The 16,023-nt window shown below is 29.1% G+C and overlaps 2 protein-coding genes across 18 annotated transcripts in view; one reads left to right on the forward strand and one right to left on the reverse strand.

Annotated features, from left to right (window-relative positions):
• LOC119602722 (cytoplasmic dynein 1 intermediate chain) overlaps positions 1 to 16,023 on the reverse strand; it is a 29,837-nt gene that overhangs the window by 12,010 nt on the left and 1,804 nt on the right. For 5 of the 17 annotated variants that reach the window (XM_037954391.1, XM_037954390.1, XM_037954387.1 and 2 more), the window contains exons 1-6: positions 8,614 to 8,784; positions 7,161 to 7,414; positions 6,956 to 7,102; positions 6,758 to 6,882; positions 4,249 to 4,311; positions 813 to 833 (exon numbers count right to left, since the gene is read on the reverse strand). In XM_037954391.1, the coding sequence (XP_037810319.1) occupies positions 813 to 833; positions 4,249 to 4,311; positions 6,758 to 6,882; positions 6,956 to 7,102; positions 7,161 to 7,297 (493 nt within the window). In that variant the 5' untranslated portion in view covers positions 7,298 to 7,414; positions 8,614 to 8,784. Of the gene's footprint in view, positions 1 to 812; positions 834 to 4,248; positions 4,312 to 6,757; positions 6,883 to 6,955; positions 7,103 to 7,160; positions 7,415 to 8,613; positions 8,802 to 16,023 lie in introns of those variants that run through there. The other 12 variants (XM_037954400.1, XM_037954399.1, XM_037954397.1 and 9 more) reach the window with 5 other exon arrangements.
• On the forward strand, positions 9,632 to 14,290 carry LOC119602739 (dynein intermediate chain 3, axonemal). Its single transcript, XM_037954421.1, has 8 exons — positions 9,632 to 9,764; positions 9,834 to 10,636; positions 10,695 to 10,860; positions 11,648 to 11,838; positions 11,897 to 12,994; positions 13,055 to 13,230; positions 13,288 to 13,490; positions 13,645 to 14,290. Exons 1-8 carry the CDS (start codon positions 9,703 to 9,705, stop codon positions 14,288 to 14,290), a joined length of 3,345 nt encoding a protein of 1,114 aa, XP_037810349.1. The 5' UTR covers positions 9,632 to 9,702.

The raw sequence follows: 16,023 nt of genomic DNA on the forward strand, positions 1-16,023 counted from the left end.
AAATTCACCCCTAAATTTTGTTTAATGACTTTGGTGGTTAAAAAAAAAACTTTAAAAAGGGTTAAACACAAACTTAAGGTGTTTAAAAACGTAAATAATAATAATAATTATAAATGTTAAAAACTTAATAATGAATGATATTTGAAACTTAAAACTTTTAAATTAAACTTAAACTATTTTAACAAAAAAAAAAAAAAAAAAAAAAAAAAACAATTAAATTTATAAATAAAAAATCTAATAGAAGAAATTTATAAACAATTTCACAATTCAACACTTTGTGTGCAAACGATTATGAAATTGCTGTTTATTTAACTGCTAAAACTTCTGTTTAAAACTAATAACGAAATTAAATAGTTGTTTATATGTTAATTTGTCAATTGAAATTATAAAAAAAATGGGTGGAGAAAAATATAAATCTTTGTTGGTGACTTTTTGTTTTCTATACGTTTATGCATTTTATATTATATACAAAATTAAAAATAATTATATTTATAAAATTATTAAGAAAATTTGTTTAAATTGTTAACATTGTTGCTGTTAACAATATTTAGAAGAAGTTTAAAAAAAAATTAAAACGAAACAAAAAAACAATATTTATATTATAAACATTTTACTAAGCTAAGGAAATCAAATTTGTATAGAAACTAAAAGAAGTATTTGAAAACAAATAATATTTGCTAAAAGAAATCAAAACTAATAAACTACACACATATTGATAAACAAAAAAAAAAAATCAAACAAACTAAACTAAATTAAACAAAAAATCTACATAAATCTACAATCGTTTACAAATTTACACAAATCAAACTCACCATAATAATCCGTAGCATGAGCTGGAACACAGAAACAAAACAGAAGAAAAAGAAATAATTTTCAATTAGTAATTAATTTATAACAAAAAGAACAATTATTGCAAAAAAAAAAACATAAAATTACTTTCAGTGTACTTTTAGTATGTACAAAAATATATTGTATTATTTGAACAATAAACCAAATTGGCAAAATTTCAAATTTATTAAGTTGAAAATATCTTAAAACCCAAAAGATTTTGAATGAAAATTTACATAGTTGTTATTAATATTAATCTCAAAAGTCTTTAAATATTATTTTTCTTTAAAACATAAAAGTATATTTGACTAGAGAAATATTCGAGTTGAAAAGAAAACTAAATGGAAGGAACTTCCTGTGAACAAAAAATATTTTGTGAAACATTTACTGCTTCTGTTCTTGCAGCCTTCTTTAGATCTAATTTCTTTCAAAAAAATAAATGCTTCGAATTAGAATAGGAGTTCAAATTTCTTAACTAAATTTATTTACTACCAAACCTAAATAGATTATAATTCGGACTGTAATTCATAAGAGTACATATAGATCATAGTCTTTAGTTCAGACTATAGTTCAGACCATAGAACAGTTACCATAGATATCTAACTATAGTTTAGACTATATAATAGTATATAGTTCAGAATATAGAACAGAACCATAGATATCAATCTATAGTTTAAACTATATAATACTATATAGTTCAGAATATAGACCAGTCTATAGTTTAGGCTACACAACAGTCTATAGTTCAGGCTATAGACCTATGTATAGATGAGATTATAGACAAGTCTATAGCTCAGACTATAGACCAGTCTATAGCTCAGACTACAGACCAGTCTATAGCTCAGACTACAGACCAGTTTATAGTTCAGACTATAGATCAGTTTATAGTTCAGACTATAGATCAGTTTATAGTTCAGACTATAGATCAGTTTATAGTTCAGACTATTGACCAGTCTATAGTTCAGACTATAGGCCAGTCTATAGTTCAGACTATTGACCAGTATATAGTATATAACTCAGACTATAGACCAATCATTAGTTCAAACTATAGATCAGTCTATAGTTTAGACTTTAGACATGTCTATAGTTTAGACTATAGACCAGTCTATAGTTCAGACTATAGACCAGTCTATAGTTCAGACTATAGACCAGTCTATAGTTCAGGCTATAGACCAGTCTATAGTTCAGACTATAGACCAGTCTATAGTTCAGGCTATAGACTAGTCTATTGTTCTGACTATGGACTAGTCTATAGTTAAAACTATAGACCAATCTATAGTTCAGGCTACACAACAGTCTATAGACCTATGTATAGATGAGATTATAGACAAGTCTATAGTTCAGACTATAGACAAGTCTATAGCTCAGACTATAGACCAGTCTATAGCTCAGACTATAGACCAGTCTATAGCTCAGACTATAGACCAGTTTATAGTTGAGACTATAGATCAGTTTATAGTTCAGACTATAGATCAGTTTATAGTTCAGACTATGAACCTGTATATAACTCGGACTATAGACCATTCAATAGTTCAAACTATAAATCAGACTATAGTTTATACATGTCTATAGTTTAGACTATAGACCAGTCTATAGTTCAGACTATAGACTAGTCTAAAGTTCAGACTATAGACCACTCCATAGTTCACACTATAGTTCAGACTATAGACAATTCGATAGTTCAGACTATAGATCAAGCTGTAGTTCAGCCTATAGACCAGTTGTCTATGGTTTCAATTATAAAATTATAATTAAAAAAAAGCCCAACTCTTTCATTTAGGTTTGGTAGTTACAATACTTTGAACTACTTGAACTAGTACTATATCCAATAAAACAATCAGTACATCTACACAATTAAATCAACACGACAAAATGTCAGAAATTAATTTTAAGCAACACATCATGTTAGTTAAGGTTTATTATAAAACAGAAATATTTTCAAAATAAAAAGCTTTCGAACTTAAGTTCGAATTTTGGAAAATATCACAAATTACATTAAAAAAATACTTTAAATTTCATGAAAGTTTAAAAATAATTTTCCAAAAATTTTTGTTACTGTTGTTACTGTAAAATTAAATCAAAGCTTCATTATTAAGAAAAATCCAAGTCCAGTAAGATCATCTCTTTGTTGAGTAATTTATTCGAATAATATCTATTGTAATTATATTTGCTTTGGAAAAGGATGAAAAATTTAGGGACTTGTTCCCATTTGTACATAGTTGTGTTTGTTATTAATATTTGATATAATCTGTTAAGATAATAATTCTATGCCGAGGCTAAAATAACAATGATATCATGTCTTGGGAGTAATGAAAAGAAAACTATCTACAATAAAGAGGAGAAAATCTGGAGTGGAGTTAAAACAAATCTACAATATGGCAAATACAGCTCAATAAGAAAAGTAATATTAGAGTGTTTACAAAGAGATCCGGAAAGTATAGGACAGGTATTTAAAAGATTTGTATAGAAAACTATAAAATATTTAGCATTAATTGTTGAAAATTTCTAAAGATTTCTTATACTACAGACAAAGAGCATAGGAATAAAGACATACTATTATTATCCATATGTGAGGCTCAATATTTAGAGGAATTAAATATAAAACAAGGTGAAATTGTGGCTATACATATGTGCTGGAAATAGTGATTATTTGGCATGTTTAGTATTTGGTTGTCTATTTAGAGGTCTAGTTATAAGTACAACGGATTAATTTGAGTTCTATTTACAGAAGATATTAAACATATTTATTCAATAACAAAACCCAAATTAATGTTTTGTAATGGTGATATTTATGGTAAAGTAAAAGCTGCCTTGGAAGAATATAGTCTACAGTGATTTATACAACTAACGATTATTTGCTAGGGGAACCAAAATTAACAGAACTTTTTAAAGAAATTCAAAGAGAACAGCAGTTTAAATGAGTAATTGGTTTAAATATAATAAAACTATTTACTAATGATCAAACTCTTTAAAGATGTGTAAATTTGAAAAAGGTGTCAATCAATTTCTAAATGAATTGCCAAAAACCGCTTCTGGTAAAGTTTTAAGACGTAGCTGAATTGTGTAAGAATAATAAAAATTTATTGTTAAATAATTAATTTAACGATTTCCTTATTTTTGTTAACTAATGAAATCCCTTTTGGTTTATTGTCCTTTTAGAAATAGTGTTTATAATACTTAATAAAGAAAATGTCAAGCTTTTTTTTTTAAATATGTACTTAATAAAATAAATGAATATTTGTGCATTTAATAAAAGTAAATCTATATAAAAAAGATAATAAAAGAAGTTAACTTCAAAATAAATGCCGGTAACTTAAAAAAAAAAAAAACAATTATAATAAATAGTGTATTAGTAGTTATAGTAGTATGTTTTTATATTGATAATTAATTAAAAATAATTATTAGTATTTTTACCAGTACCTTTGCGTGGTCTCCACCAATCCTCCATATATCCTGACAGAGGTGAGGAGTGGCAAGAAAGAACTGTATTTGTTATTTTATTTCACTACGTTTTTCATTTAATTTTAAAATAATTTTTGTTTGCTTAGATAATATTGTTAGGCGAAGGAGGGAAAAGGTTGGTAGGTTTTAAATAGAAATTTTAGCATTTAAATCCAACAGCTACAATACAAAACTTACTTTACTTGGTTATAAACTAAAGTTGTTAGAAAGGGAAATTATAGGAAAATAATATATTTTGGAAAAAGATCAATAATATTTAAATCAAATCAAGCATTGCCTTTCTTTGTCTAAAACTATTCCATATTGTTATCATTATTATAGAGTAATAAATATTTTAGTAGTATTCTAGTATTCCCTTTTTAACAACTTTGTTGTTTTATAACATTATTAATATTAAACATTTTGGACTTATAGGTTATTAATGATTATAAAAAAACATGCTAAACATTTTCATACATAAATAATGATTAAAATTATGGGATAAAAATTATTACTAGACGAAGTAAACTCCCCCGAAAAAATTTGTTGTTTCAAAAATAACACGTTTATAAATTGCATATATGTAGCTTAACAGAAGCTATTGGATGGCGACGTGTTGGTTAAAAAATTTTAAAGAAGGGCAAACCACAATCCAAATTCTAGCTTAAGGAACAAGAACAGAAATAGAACTAAAATAGAACTAAACTATAATAGAATTTGAACTGAACTACAACGGAAATAGAACTAAACTATAACAGAAATAGAACTAAATTATAACTGAATTAGAATTGAATTAGAACTGAACTAGAACTAAACTAGAACTGAACTAGAACTGAACTAGAACTGAACTAGAACTGAACTAGAACTGAACTAGAACTGATCTAGAACTGAACTAGAACTGAACTAGAACTGAACTAGAACTGAACTAGAACTGAACTAGAACTGAACTAGAACTGATCTAGAGCTGAACTAGAACTGAACTAGAACTGAACTAGAACTGAACTAGAACTGAACTAGAACTGAACTAGAACTGATCTAGAACTGATCTAGAACTGAACCAAAACTGAACTAGAACTGAACTCGAACTGATCTAGAGCTGAACTAGAACTGAAATAGAACTGAACTAGATCTGAACTAGAACTGAACTAGAACTGAACTAGAACTGAACTAGAACTGAACTAGAACTGAACTAGAACTGAACTAGAACTGAACTAGAACTGAACTAGAAACTAGAACTGAACTAGAACTGAACTAGAACTGAACTAGAACTGAACTAGAACTGAACTAGAACTGAACTAGAACTGAACTAGAACTGAACTAGAACTGAACTAGAACTGAACTAGAACTGAACTAGAACTGAACTAGAACTGAACTAGAACTGAACTAGAACTGAACTAGAACTGAACTAGAACTGAACTAGAACTGAACTAGAACTGAACTAGAACTGAACTAGAACTGAACTAGAACTGAACTAAAACTGAACTAGAACTGAACTGGAACTGAATTAGAACTGAACTAGAATTGATATAGAATAATGATTATATGAATAATGACTAAAATAGAACTAAACTTGAACAGGACTAGAAATGAACTAGAACCTTACTAGAACTGTAGTAGAAATGAACTAGAACTGGACTAAACATGAAATGAACTAGAACTGGACTAAACATGAAATGAACTAGAACTGGACTAAACATGAAATGAACGAGAACTAGAACAAGTTCCAAAGGTGTCGATTTTAAACAACAATCATTTATCCTAGCGTTACATAATTTATATTATATAGTAAATAATAATTGTAAAAATAATATAAAATTTCTAGGGATTTAAATAAATTCAAAAATTTTTTCAACAAATAAAAATAAATCGATGAACTTTTATGATTTCTAAACTGCAGCAATCAGTTGTTATAGAAAAACATTTTTTTCAAATTAAACAACGATATGCAAACAATCCCTAACATTTGTATGAAGACATTACAAAATCAGAGCAACTGGTATTAAAATGTTAAAAACAGAGCAGCTAAATTGTTCAAATTGGCTTATAATTCCATAATAAAGACAAGAAAAGGGATAACTTTTAGATGGAAACTAATGTTTTGTAATTGAAATTAACTGTTTCATACAAAAGATTTGAAAACGAAAAATTACATATTTTCTAAAAAGATTCCATTTATAATAGCCAATGCAGTTATAAAAAATCATTTACATATTAAGCAAATCATATTCAATTTAGAAGTGTACGTGTACTCATTTCTAAATATAGAATTATGAAAATGCACAAGGAATATGAATATGAAAACATGAGCAATAATAAGAAATAGCATTACATAAACAGGTCAAAACGAAAAAAAAAAACACATTCCATATTTTAAAAAAGTTAGTATGTATATAAAATACTTAATAAAAAGGGAACTTGTTAAGAAAACATAAATTTAGTAACGAAACTCTATATAAAGGAAAACAAAGAATAATATAAAAATACGTACCATCACGTTCATGACCACCACTACTATTGGTTTGGGTTTGTTTTGAATAGGTAAGAGTTTCTTTTGGTGGAATGTTAGTAGCTTGAACACTGTAAACACTCAAATTTAATGGTTTTTTGCCGGCACTAAAACAAACAAAAATATTCCATATAAATATTTATTTTCAAAAAAATATAAAAAATAAGTGATAAATTATACCTGGGACCATTCATATTTGTTTGCAAACTAGCATCGGGTGTTTGAGTATTTGAATTATCCGAATTTAATGAATTAACTGATGACAAAGAGGTGAGCACTTCGGAAACGGGTGCAACACCCAAAGAAGAAAGCATTTCATCTAAATCTCTGTAAATTATTAAAATATATAGTGATATTTGTTTTGCCTTTTAATAATTGTACTTACTTTCTTTGATCTTTATCAGCTCGTACTGATACTTCTTCCATATCTTTCATTTCCTTTTCACGACGACGCCTGTCCTTTTCTTCACGCAAAGCTGCCAAGCGTGCTTTTTTACGTTCTAATTCTGCTTTACGATCCATTTTGTTGGTAACTGTTTGTGTTTTGTGACAATTGGTGGTAATGATGAAATTAGAATTTGTTGGTTTTCTTTTTTACAGGCTTTGTGTGTAGAAGTTAGTTAAGAGGATTTTTATAATCTGAAATTATATTAAATAAATTTTTGATTACAAAGATTTCTTTATTATAATTAAGTCTAAATTAGTTAAAATATATCCGAGAAGAGACTTCTAGTCTAGTAATAAATAAGCTATTTTTGCTAGTGATATCACCTTAATTTCTAGAACTAGTTTTTAGGTACATTGTTGGGTTTATCAAGTGCTTTAAAGCTTTAGCTGCAAAGTACTTTGGGGCACGTTATACATCAGTTTAGGAATACAATTTAATTTCAAAACAGCTTTTTTAACCAATCATTTCACTTTATTGATATAGAAAAAGGCATAAAAATATTGATATACTTATGTAGACAACAGACCTCTAAGGAATTGAATATCGAAAGTACCGGAAGAATGGTTCCCTAAAGGTTCAATAGAGAACTGGGTCTATGTATATCGAAATTAAAAAAATTAACAGTTTAATTAAAGTAATAATTCCGAATAAAATGTTTAAAATTTTAATGTAAGAATATAACTGTTTTAATAATATCGCGATCCAATATAATTAATTCACAAATTTTAATTTATACAAACAAAAAATAAACATTTATGTTCTTAACAATTTAAAGGCGTAACTTTAAAATGGGTTAAATAAGGCTTTAATGATGATGTCATCATTGTATTACAAAAACACTTTTGTTACCAATATTTTCTCCACTTGTTTTTGATCATTAATTAATCACACAAATTTGAATAAAAAACTATTCTCAAATAAATTTCTTATAAAGCAAAAACCTTTTCTTTTAACATTTTGAAAAACATTTTCTTTGACTTTTTTTATGAGAATACCAAGAAAAATAATCAATAACTTCTTCCTGTGTTGGTGGTGTTCATTACAGCGCTGTTTGTGCGCAATGCAGTTTGCAGCAAAGGCTGTCTGTTTCTACAAATCTTCATTTATTCCATGTCAATATAATGTAAATTTTCCTATAAGAAATTGATAACAAAAATGGGACTGCCTCTAATAACTGCGTCAATACCATTTAACATATTCAAGTTTGTATGTAAATTTCCTATATGACAAAAGAAAAACGTTGACGTCAACTTCACTGCCGCAGCATTGATTGCCCTGCTGCACCTTTGATATTGTACATATGCAATTTTTTCACACAAAGAAAATTCACTTTTTCTCGTTAAATTTTTTGTTCAACATTAAAATTTCTATTCACCGAGGTGCTATATACCTTCTTTTAACTATTTATTATAAAATTATAAATTTTTTCGAGGTTTTAAGTACTTAAATTAACATATTTTTATGGGAGCACACAAAAACTACAACTTTTTCTAACTTTTTGCGAGTTTTACAATTAATCATTAAAATTATTGTTGTCTCTATTAAAAGTTCCTATAGCTGTCTCTTTTCAGACCATTTGATGACATCTCTCAATAGTGTTGTTATGTTTTTAGTAGCAAAAACCACTAAATTAAAAGTTAAAAATTCATAATTGTAGCGATTAAAAACACAGTACAACAATATTGGTACAACATTAACATTTTCTGTTTAATTTTTTTATTTAATTTACTAATTAAATTATAGATAATGAACAAAATGGAAGGAGTACTAAATAATTTTAATATAACACCATTAAAAAAATATAGATTTTAGTCAAAAAGCTGAAAAACGCTTGATTAAAAAAACACAAATTGTTAATGTTAGATATGATAGATCGCCGATAACAAAAACGATGACAAGCACCTTTTCGAGCGTTATATTTTTTCTTCTTTAGAAGAAAATTTGTTTGCATTTCAAGAAACATTTCCTTTTACTTGCATAACAAGCCAATTTTCTATAGAAAGGTGGTTGCATAACAAACCTATTTTCTATAGAAAAGTAGCTTGCATAACAAGCCAATTTTCTATGGAAAGTTGCATGCATAGAAATCCAATTTTCTATAGAAAAGCTGCTTATATACAAAGCCAGTTTTCTATAGAAAAGTTGGTAGAATACCACGCCAGTATTCTATAGAAAAGTTTCTTGCTTTTAAGACAGTTTTCTATAGTTTTTCTATAGCTGCTTACTCATTAAGATAGTTTTTCATACAAAAGTTGATTGCCTATTAATTAGCACTCAAGTGTGTACTAATAATAATACCCACGGTTTGAAAAAGGAAACGGAACTGAATGTGTATAATAATAATAAAAATTTGTCTATGTTGGCAAGGTGATTTAAATTTGTTTACTAATCTATCAAATGGTAATAGAAATGTAACAAATCAATAGAAAATAATAATTATAAGAAAATCTAAGAAAAATAAAATTGTTATTTAATAAATATGGCCGAGGTAACAAATCCTGAGGAACCGCCAGCGGAACCAGTAGAAGATGAAAGGACTAAGTAGACGACATATACATAGTGTTTTTTTTTAATAATTTTATAACTAATAACTGTTTTAAAAAATTTAAGATTCATACGAACAAATCGGCAAGTTTTACAATGGACACCGCCGGAAAATGAAAATGAATTGACGGAATCTTCTTACGATATCAATATGGCCTGGGATGCTTTATTAACTTTACCGACTTGCCAGGAAATGTTTATAAAAGAAGCTAATCAGAAACTACTTAATCTAGTAGTGGGCATTAATGTTACACAAGAATTTCCCTGGAAACAGATACCATATAAAGAATTGCGTGACAATCTATTTGATGATCTGTCAAATGGTCAATTGTTGCATAATGCCTTTCAGGGTTATGATCTCGACAGTCATGTTCTTGTGGGTTATGTGCCCATAATCACTCAAGATATGGAAGAACCTCCGGCAGGTGACCCTTTTGTTTTATATGTTAATCCAGCTGATGCTAAGTTGGCTTTGGCGATAATACGTAATTTGGAGACATTTGAACGTTTAATCATTAATAAACGACTGTTGAGACAGCCTCGTAGATGGGTTTCCTTTGGCAGTGAAGATGAGGTTAATTTAACCATTGCTCAACGTTATCACGAGCCAGTTGATGTTGAAATACAATCTGTCTATCCCTTGACTATACCGGCTGATAAAGAATTTTCTTTTCGCTTAACAAAAGATGTAAGAGATGGTTATGTTGAATTGATACCTGCTGAGAATGCACGTTTCGAAAATGTCTCACGACGTCGTATAACCGTAGGCATACAATCATCATTTCCCCGCATTGATATAGAACAACAAACAGATCCTACGTTTCCCACAAATGCTTGGGCTCAATATCTGTATGAGATAGACGAGGAGGGTGAGTAAATAATATATTTTCGGTTGCCGTGATTTTTTATTAGGGTTTTAATATATAGATGATTGTTTGGATGAGGAATCTGAAGAAGAAGAAAGTAAAGAGAAGCCTATAAGTAAACCTACTACTCCAGAGCCGTCAAAAGAATCAAAACCACCGCCGGAAGTTTCTGATAATGTTAAATTGTTACTGAAGACATTGGAATTCAATCAAATTGATATGTATCGGTAAGTTAAACAATAATATAGATAGATAGAGATATATATATATATATATATATATATATATATATATATATATATATATATATATATATATATATATATATATATATATATATATATATATATATATATATATATATATATAGATAGATAGATAGATAGATAGATAGATAGATAGATAGATAGATAGATAGATAGATAGATAGATCGATAGATCGATAGATCGATAGATCGATAGATCGATAGATCGATGGATAGATAGATAGATAGATAGATAGATAGATAGATAGATAGATAGATAGATAGATAGATAGATAGATAGATAGATAGATAGATAGATAGATAGATAGATAGATAGATAGATAGATAGATCGATAGATCGATAGATCGATAGATCGATGGATAGATAGATAGATAGATAGATAGATAGATAGATAGATAGATAGATAGATAGATAGATAGATAGATAGATAGATAGATAGATAGATAGATAGATAGATAGATAGATAGATAGATAGATAGATAGATAGATAGATAGATAGATAGATAGATAGATAGATAGATAGATAAATAGATAGATAGATAGATAGATAGATAGATAGATAGATAGATAGATAGATAGATAGATAGATAGATAGATAGATAGATAGATAGATAGATAGATAGATAGATAGATAGATAGATAGATAGATAGATAGATAGATAGATAGATAGATAAATAAATAGATAGATAGATAGAAAATCATATGTTCGATCATTCGGCAAATTATCTTATAACATATTCTTTCAGCAATGACTATCCCTATATATCGGACAAATGTGTTATGCACTACACGTCTACCTATCTAGAAGAAACTCTATGTTTTGCCAATATAGCTAAAAGTCATCAGAGATATGTATGCGGTTACGATTGGTATCCTGCTCTAGCAGGTCTAATTGTAACCTCTTATACCTTTAGTACGGCCGCCACCATAGAATCGAGTAAGTCTAATAAAACTGTATAAGAACATTAAAACTCTTAAAAACTATTTTAGAACAGTTAGCACCCAGCATGACTACATACAGCGAGCCGTTTTAGAAGCCAAACCCATTTTAATGTGGAGCTTTAGTGATAATCTAAATTATAAACTGGAATTTGAATCCCCTTTGGAAGTGATTACTCTATCATTTTGTCCCTATGAACCGAATATTTTGTTAGGAGGAGCCATTAATGGTCAAATTATTTTATGGGATTTACAAAATCGTGCCGAAAAATTAGATAATGAAGAAATGCTCTCGTCTTCTCAGATACACTACCGTGTCTTAATGAATGAATTTCTGAAATGGACCATACAAATCAATGAAAAAATGCTAGTAACACCGGCTACCGTATCAAATTTGGAGAATTCTCAAAAGGGCTGTATAACAGCAATATACTGGCTGGCTAGTCATTGTTTCATTAATACGTTTGGCAAACTTTATACTGACCCGGGAAAATCAGCTAAATATCGTTATTTTATGACTAGTTCTATGGATGGTACTATAGCATTTTGGAATCTAGATTCTCAGGCGGGTAAAAAAGTTAGCAGTGGCTTAAGACGTGATTTACCAAAAGAACTAACACAAAGTGAATCTGCCTATAAGGGCAAATTTTTGGCGCCTATTTTTACAGTGGCCTTCAATGAACCATTGACAGCGGTATTAGCGGATACGCCAGTCTTTAAATGTCTTTTAAAGGAGAGAGAAGGAAAGTCGGCTAAATCACTTTATAATTATGCTATAGAATCCGAGGAATTGGAAGTGCCTGAAATAAGGCAAACTTGTATAACTGCTTCTTACTATGGCCGCATAGAACGTTTAAACTGGTTGGGTCTTTACGCCGATGCCGATGGTCGTGAGGTGGTTAATACTTCTTTGAATTTTGCTCGAGTTCATGATGGTCCTGTGATTTCGATGAAACGAAATCCTTTCTTTCCTTGGCTTTTTGTTTCGATTGGTCGTTTTGTATTTGCGGTTTGGAAAGAGGACTACAATTATTCTCCGATATTTTGGCGTAAATGTCAGAGTGACTTGACGGCAGTGGCCTGGAGTGAATCAAGACCCTCGGTTTTGTTTCTTACACGTATCGATGGTAGTTTGGAGGCTTGGGATATATTGTGTAAGTTGGTTAGTTAAAAGGAAGATTATTTAAATAATATCATATTGAATTAATTTCAAGCCCGAGATGATGAAGCCTGCTTAAACGATACCTTGGGCGGGGGTATTGTTACCAATATCTGCGAACATAAACCTTCTGAACCGGAGAAGTTATTAGGCATTGGAGATTACAATAGCAGTTTGCGCATGGTTAAATTACCCAAAAGTTTATATCAAGTTATGAACCAGGAAGTGGAGGTAAATTGGGCTTATAAGAAAGCTTTCCAATATAAATGATTTTGTTTTAATTTTAAGGATATGAAGCAATATATATTGAAGGAAGAATCACGCAAAAAGGAAATACAAGCTTGGGAACACAAATACTATGAAAAGAATAAAGATTTCATAGAAGCAAAACTGCAAGCAGAACGGGAGGCCCATAAAGAAATGGAACGGATTGAAAAGGAAGCTGTACTAATGGCGAATCGTAGAGCCAAAGAGGAAGAGGAGGCTAAAAAGTAATTTTAATCATATTGAAGTTCAACAAAAAATTAAGAGAACGTAGAATCAATGAATTCAGACGACATCTCTGATCTAGTTTCTATGCTCATCTATATATAGAATCGTTTTGATTTCAATTATAATATTTATTTTATTTATGAATAATTTCAGAGCTGCTGAACCTGCCACCCATACCACCTACACGGAACGCATGAAAAAACAATGGTACGAATTAAATCTTAATCGTCTCCTGGGTATTCTAATGTCCCGAAAACGTGTCAATGAAAAACAACTAAATGAACAAACTGCCTTAGAAAAAGAACGTTTAGCATACGAACTAGCCAAAAAACAATCCTTGGCGGATGTTCTAAAACGCGTTGGCGACGAAGTAGCAGCAGTACGTTTACGTATATATCCACAAGAAATTCCAGACCTACAACGCAATGATATGATTCAATCATCGGTGGAGAACATTATGCAAACAGTGGAAACTTATGAACTTATCGAAAACGAAGCTAATGATATGATGAATGATTTTGATACTTTTGATGATATAGACTATGCGGAATTCTTACATCGTGGTCAAGAACGTCGTAAACATCTGAATAAATCTTTGGGTGGTAATACAGAACGTTGGTATTGGTATGAAACGATGGCGGAAGAGAATTTAATCGGTGATTGTGATTGGGGTTTAGAAACATATGCTGATCTATTGCAGAACACCGAAGTGGGTTCATTACCACCTTCGGAGTTAAGTCTGCTGCAAAAGCAAGAAGATGAAGGTGATCAGGCGGATGGGGAGGGAGAAGGAGATTAGTAATGTTGGACTGATGTTTTGTAATTTTTCAAAATTTGATTTTCTTAATAAAATTTTTGTTCTGAAAATTAAATCTTTATAAAATTCTATTCGAAATATAAGTCTTCCTTAACGACGTCAACTAGAGATTTTCCATATGAAAACTTTTCTCGAAAGACTAAAGATTTTCTATACGAAAACTCTAAAGATTTTTTATATGAAAACTTTAGTCAAAATACTAAAGATTTTCGAATAAAGTTTTCTTTTATTAAACTTTTAGTCAAAAGATTATCTTAACGAAAACTTTAGTCGAAAGATTAAGTATATTCTAAACAAAAACTCCATACGAAAACTATAGTCGAAAAACTCAATATTTTCTATGCGAAGACTAAAGATTTTCTATACGAACGTAAGTTGAAAGACTTATTTTAATGAAACTTTATAAGGAACCAATCGTTGAAGTTGGGTGCAAATATAGTCGGCCATGTCTAACTATAATTTATTACATGTTTTATTCTAGGATTATGATCGTAAATATGTGTCATTCTTTAAGAAAGTAAATATTTTTGTAAAACTACAAAACGATAAAAAACACGCTTTTGCATAATAAAGGTAACTTGTTTGACATTTGACGTAAATAGAATCTAACTTTTATTGTTAATATGTTTGCGGTTAAATATTCCAGGAAATGTTTTCTTAATCAAGTCAATATGTAATTAAGCCAATAGAAACTAACACTTATAAATACATTCTTAATAAAAATATTATACATATAAATTCTTTTCTTTAAAAACTCTAAACTTATGTTTAACACTGTTTTCTTCAGTCTCCCCGCTTTTGTTAAAGCCAGTTTAAAACACGCAAGAAATCTTATAAAGATATTTGTATTAACGATATTTTACTGGGAATTTAACAAATTGCACAAAAAATGCAATACCTAGAGGTGAAATACACACTTTAATAATTTATTATTTCTTTTAAAAAAAACCTTATTCAGCAGCTGCCGGCAGAAGCAGCAGCAGCAACCGCAACCAATAAATATGTTGCAATTGTAATCACCTTTATCTGCTTTATAGCAGAGAGTTAAATGTCCTTGAAATTTAAAAAAGTAAAACCGGCATAATTTTAAATAGGTTGATAAACGGGTGTATATTTTAAAACAAATAAAAATTGTTTTAAACTTTAAACAAGTTTGACTAAAATTGAATTTATGAAAACGCAAAGAAACAACACTTTTACTCTCAATATTAAAAAATCTTAAATTATAAACAGGTATTAAACGAATTATTTGTAAACTACTTTTCATAAAATATTGCACTTGATTTGGAAATACCGGTGCTAAAGGTTAAAAGTTATAAAAATTTGGTCCAAGGGCTTTTTGCTAGAATTTTTTTCAAATGAAATTATGGTGAAATATCGGAATTTTTGTAAAAATTCGAATTTTTGGAGGAAAATCGAACATTTATTGGAAAACTAGATTTTTGCTGAAAACTAAAATTTTAGCGGAAAATCAGATTTTTGTTGAAAATCAAATTTTTGGCGAAAAGTCGGATTTTAAGAAGAAATTTAGTTTACTGCCGAAAAGTCAGATATTTTGAACAGAATTTCGCTTAAAAAAATGGAATTTTAGTGGAAAATTGGATTTTTTTCTGCAAAATAAAATTTAGGGTGAAAAGTCGTGGGATTTTAAAAGAAAATTTAGAGTTTTGCTAAACCGTCAGATATTTGAAACGGAAATTTGCGATAAAAATCGA

The sequence above is a fragment of the Lucilia sericata genome, unplaced genomic scaffold, assembly GCF_015586225.1.
Source record: "Lucilia sericata isolate MDLA Ls3-8-SP2 unplaced genomic scaffold, ASM1558622v1 Contig000250F_arrow, whole genome shotgun sequence".
NCBI classification, from domain to species: domain Eukaryota; kingdom Metazoa; phylum Arthropoda; class Insecta; order Diptera; family Calliphoridae; genus Lucilia; species Lucilia sericata.

What these genes read in the sequence shown, in the direction of transcription:
- LOC119602739 (XM_037954421.1), top strand. Translation starts at nt 9,703, where the DNA reads ATGGCCGAGGTAACAAATCCTGAGGAACCGCCAGCGGAACCAGTAGAA. An exon ending in GTAGAAGATGAAAGGACTAA is followed by an intron (nt 9,765 to 9,833) that starts GTAGACGACATA and finishes AAAAAATTTAAG; the next exon opens with ATTCATACGAACAAATCGGC. An exon ending in AATCAAATTGATATGTATCG is followed by an intron (nt 10,861 to 11,647) that starts GTAAGTTAAACA and finishes ATATTCTTTCAG; the next exon opens with CAATGACTATCCCTATATAT.